Source organism: Mizuhopecten yessoensis, unplaced genomic scaffold (assembly GCF_002113885.1).
Source record: "Mizuhopecten yessoensis strain PY_sf001 unplaced genomic scaffold, ASM211388v2 scaffold4121, whole genome shotgun sequence".
NCBI classification, from domain to species: domain Eukaryota; kingdom Metazoa; phylum Mollusca; class Bivalvia; order Pectinida; family Pectinidae; genus Mizuhopecten; species Mizuhopecten yessoensis.
The window spans coordinates 434280-439644 of record NW_018405386.1 but is presented as its reverse complement, the minus strand read 5'-3'; the positions used below and the strand labels follow the sequence as shown (position 1 = coordinate 439644).

The window sequence follows — 5365 nt, the reverse complement described above, 5'->3', positions numbered from 1 at the left end:
GGGGGGTGTTCTCAGGAGTATTGTTTCACCACGATGTATGCATATATGTCGTTTTTGACTTTCTACCTTTACTTGTATTATTTGTAATGATCTGTCTATGTAATCACTTGTTATTTAAGTGTTGATAGGAGACGGCTTCATAAGTTGCAATACCTTGTTGTGCCAAATCCTTTGTACCCATTTGGACAATAAAAAAGAATTAAAGTAAAAAAAAGCAAAAGTTAAGTCACCCTGATTTTTAAACTATACACCACTGATCGGTGTTTTTCGTGAGACGTTAATTCTCTCGTTAATTATCTCGAGGGGACCCATTTGAGAATTTTAAACCTTCTTCTTAGGATGATGACTGCATTTAAAGTTATCATCAATATTGAAATAGCATTCTCTCAAACGCGAAATCGATTATTCACTAATAAAACCTACAGGAAATATCTGCGAATTAAAAGCACACGCGAAAAGAAAGAGATTTACGGTATCCGTTCGAGTTGTGAGTTAATTTTCAAGAAGGACCTACAAGTTCCAGTTAGAGAAGATTTGCTCGAGAGTGATTCACAATTTTCTTTTTAAAAACATGGTATACCTTCTCACCATGCGCGTGGGGTTAATACACATTTATGTATAGCAATTATGGGGGACTTGCATTTTACTGTCGCTTTCGCGAATACAAATTCCTAGGTTATTTACAAAAGAAATATATCACTAATTTCGTTTGCTAGAAAAAGTCAATTAACGATATTTATCGGACATTAACTTATCCGGAATAATTTATTGGGAGTAATAAATCAGTAAACCTTTTTTTCTCTCAATTTATCCAAAAAAAATTAAGTACGATTCAGCAATCTGTTTTACATTTCATTTCTGTTTAATTTCAGGATTTCATCATTTCTACTTGAGGAACTATGCACTTGGAACTCTTTACCTGTTTTCGTTCGGTCTGTTTGGGATCGGCTGGCTTCTTGATCTATTTTTAATCCCAAAATATGTCAAAAATGCCAACTCAGGAACACGTGATCCGGGAAAAAGGTCAACGAGTATGGGCATGCTTTTCGCCATTTCTCCTTTCGGAATCTTAGGGGGTCAACACTTCTACCTGAACCGCTATCTCTTCGGATTCTGCTACTTCTTCACCTTTGGACTTGTTGGAGTCGGCTATATTGTTGACTGGTTCCGAATGCCAATTCTCGTGAAGCGATACAACGAGAACCGGAAGTCAACGATTATTCGAGAAACTCGATATGTTGACGATGCATATCTCCTATGGTTTCCATGCGGTTTCCTCGGATTTCATCACTTCTATCTTAACCGTCCAGGCTGGGGATTCCTCTATCTGTTTACTTTCGGACTTCTCGGCGTTGGTTGGCTCATAGACATGTGCAGAATCCCGAGTTTGGTAAAGGACTTCAACAGGGCCAGTGAGGAGTGTCAACGTATCAGGGCAGCCCAAGGACCTCTAGGGCCGCAAATTGTTGCCGGAAATGGCCCACAGGGCTCGTACATACAGACGACCGTGGGTAAGGTTTGGCTGAAATATCTCAGAAACGAAACGTTACATAATTAAAATGAACTATACATGCTGCTACAGATTACAGTTTTAATTGTTTTAAACGTAATATTTGATAACGATACTGTTTTTGGTATTCATTCATGTTGTTGACCATCCGGATATTGTAAATAGTAGCTTTCTGTTGCTCGAAGTGATTTAAGGTAGAATTTGAAGAAATATTTACAGATTTGATTTGTCTCCCTTTCTATATTGACTATGGACTGTGCCGACAGCACTGGAAGAAAATAATAGGAACAAAAATTATAAAACCTACTTGTGAATTTGTATATGGATCTGCCTATACTATATTTACACAGTGCATATATTATATATATTTTTAAAGATAACAGAATTAAATTAAAGGGATTTATTTCGTTAAGAATCTTAAGAATGGCTGAATTTCACATTTATGTAAATTGAAAACCATATGGATTTTTAAGTTGTTGATGCTGTAATAAGATAGTGTTTTACTAATATATAGACTGATTAAGTTTATTTAAACTTGCGTTAGTCTCGTTTTCATGTCTTTATTTCATAAATTCTAAAGTATAACTTTACGTTTTAGGACCAACGACGGTGAGACTAAATCTTGAGAACCCCACAGCACCGCCCTCTGGTGGATCAATTATGTCCCCTGGATACTACGCCTCAGGAGGTTACCAGGGTGCGCCACCATATCTCGCACAGCAGGGATACCCACCACAACAGGGGTACCCACCACAGCAGGGATACCCACCGCAACAGGGGTATCCCCCGCAACAAGGGTATCCCCAACAACAGGGCTATCCCCAGCAACAAGGATTCCCTCAGCAACCGGGATATTCTCAACAACAGCAGTCAGCAATGCCTACAAGTAAGCATTGAATTCTAAAACAAAACAAAATCAGAACATGATATTTGGAAATTTAAAGTCTACTTAAAAAGAAGGACAATCTGTTCGAGAGTTTTCTCTAAAAAAATCAATAACGTTTTTTGTCCATTGCATTAGATCACCTTTACTTTTATCGAAATATTGATTTTAGTTAAGGACGTTGTCCGATGCATTTCCTGCATGTAAAACATGCTCTACAAATATGTGTCGAATACGTTTTATTTCTATCTTGTAATTCAGACACTCGTTAGTAATCGTAGCTATTACTTGGTATATTATTAATAGTATTTAGAAAACAGACTTTATTTTTATTTGTTTTATAACCATTTTTACGGATAATAAAACAAAACAAGTGTACATATATATAAAGATGGACGCTATATCAATTTGAACCTGCTTTTGTCAATCTTCAGTTTATTTAAGATAATGAATATGGGATCTATATTTGTCCTACTAAATCAATTATTTGAAGTTCTCATATTTAACTGTGTTAGATTTTTTCGACATGTACAATATTGACATTAAGTCATTTTTTGATGAGTAATCTTTGAATTACGTGTGTTTTAGATTTCGGCGGTTCCGCAGAAAGTCCTCCCCCGTACACAGAGGCTAACGACGGAGCCGCGCCATTGCCGAGAAAGGACTGAAGGATTTGACCAGTGGCTATCTTGACCGTTAAGATCCTTAACAAGAACAAATGGTTACATTTCCCTTGTGTACTGGCCGGACTTGTTTTTTCCTCCCTAATAAGAGCAACAATCAAGGAGATACGTTCTCAATCATGACGAGAGTCCTCAATCTTGTTTCTTTAGTAACACCCGTTCCAGATCATTTTCAATAATACATGAGTTGTGTAGGTCGTTTGTATTTGCCTCATATACAATTTTTAGACCATGGTCGGAGCAATGCATAATTTATAACTCAGGATGTGAATATTCATGAACTGCTGGTCGCATCTGTCGTCATTTCCGGTGTTAATATAAACATGTATCAGCGCATGCGCGGTATTCAACATCAAAGTCAATAGCTAATTCACAGCATGCATATCTAGTATTTCTATAAATCTTTTACTATATATTTTTCCATTCAAATTAATTATTAGTAAAGCTGCGTCTAAGATTTTTTTTAATGGATCATGATAGTTCATATTTTGTATGCACTAAAACTGCGATATAATGTCAAGATTGGTCGAGCTAAGTTTTGGCTTTATAAAGCGGGTTGATGATATATATGGAAACGAAGGAAATGATAATTAAAATGAAAAATGGATCCCGGAATATTGGCGAAAAACAAAGAAGTGAAACGAGGGACATTATGTCCATTTTTTCAGTACCGTTGACGAAATTCGGTGTTTAATTTATACCCTAAATGCATAACTTGGAATAGAACGTATCTGTGTGTAGTGATCATATGTAGAGCATAAGGCAATAGTAATATTTAGCTCGTCGGTACCATGGCGAATTGTCAATTACATGTTTCTCTACATTAGCTATTTACTGAAGTTATAGACATGTCCAGTTTTAAAATTGATATTGACCAGAGGTGACCTTTACCCCTTGTTGACCGGAAGTGAACTTGAACTTGTGTGTAAGTAGCTAGCGGTGTATTGATACATTGATAAATGATAAGTAGTGTGTTTTTAAATAATGTGATATTATTGTGACATATTTTGTTATTATTTACTAGATGAGTTTTATGATGTTTACGTAATGTAAATAAAATAAATATATCTTTATTGAAATCAACGTCTCCGCATTTTCTCTATCAACATTGAAAACAGCGGTAAATGAAAGATATTGAAGTTAACTGAGCTATAATTCAAATTTGTTACAATTATCGCCTCCGACCCTGCATTATTAATTGATTGATTAACTAATTTTTTTTTTCGGGAGAAACTCAATATTAAATTAAGAAGACGTTACGAGACTTTAATTATTTGGTGTAGTTCAAAGGGAGATAAAAATGAAAAAAATAAATAAACTGAAAACGAATCAATTTCTTTAAAAAAAAAGTTATAGTCACTTTAAAGTTTAAAAAAAACCCACAAGTTTGTATTCGTACTTCAAATATTTTCAAACTGGGAGTCCGAAAGTAAGTTTGATTCCATTATTTCGTAATTCTATACCGTTATTAGATCTTTATGCGATGAAGTCCCTAAATGTCATTCACATTCGCTGGCGTCTCCAGTAAAACCCGATTTGTGACTAATAACCACACCTACCCGTACTGGAGTAATCGCTAAGTAACATGTACGTCACTTACTTGAGATAATACATGTTGACATAGTTATCTGGTCCTACTTGTGTGAAAAGTCTCAAAGTTAAAGAAAATCTCATCTAATGCAAACAATGGATGAAGCCTACGTCACAGCTTGCTGACGTAGCTGGCTGGAACACTAGCACGATTGAGAAAGCAGGGCCGAGGTTTTCCGAAGGGACCGCTTATCGCTTGTCAACAATAAATTGGCCCGCCATGCACTCTTGAAAAGGCTTTGTCTCAACCAAATTAATAGGGCATCTCAGATTTGAGAAATAAATCGAATTGATTAAATGTTTCAAACATTGTCTGGTCTAAATAGTCAAACGTTTACATAGAAACACACCTGTATGCATGTTTAAAATTTAATTCGGTTTAAGAGTTAATTAAGTTGAAGCGAACCATAGACCTAAATTAACGGGACCGCCGACTCCATGACGTCACGCTCCATAATCAACCAAGGAGCTTCCCGATGTTCGCAGCGCCCCCACCGGGTGGTATAGAAAGCAACTTCCGGTTTGCTCCAGGGGTAAAACAATGGGTGGCAAACACTGTTGTGTGGTCGGTTGTACCAACTCCAGTAAGAAAACAGGACAGTGTATTAATTACTTTGGCTTTCCCAAAGATGCAGAATGGCGGTCAACATTGATAGCAGCCGTAAATCGGTGTGATTCGGGGTTTAGCCCTGACAGCAT

General features: G+C 36.5%; 1 protein-coding gene across 1 annotated transcript in view; it reads left to right on the top strand.

Moving 5' to 3' along the window:
• LOC110448543 overlaps nucleotides 1-4155 on the top strand; it is a 13981-nt gene extending 9826 nt beyond the window's left edge. The window contains exons 3-5 of the mRNA XM_021494831.1: nucleotides 873-1511; nucleotides 2109-2396; nucleotides 2982-4155. Of these exons, the coding sequence (XP_021350506.1) occupies nucleotides 873-1511; nucleotides 2109-2396; nucleotides 2982-3061 (1007 nt within the window). The 3' untranslated portion in view covers nucleotides 3062-4155. The remainder of the gene's footprint in view (nucleotides 1-872; nucleotides 1512-2108; nucleotides 2397-2981) is intronic.
• The last annotated feature ends 1210 nt before the right edge of the window (nucleotides 4156-5365 follow it).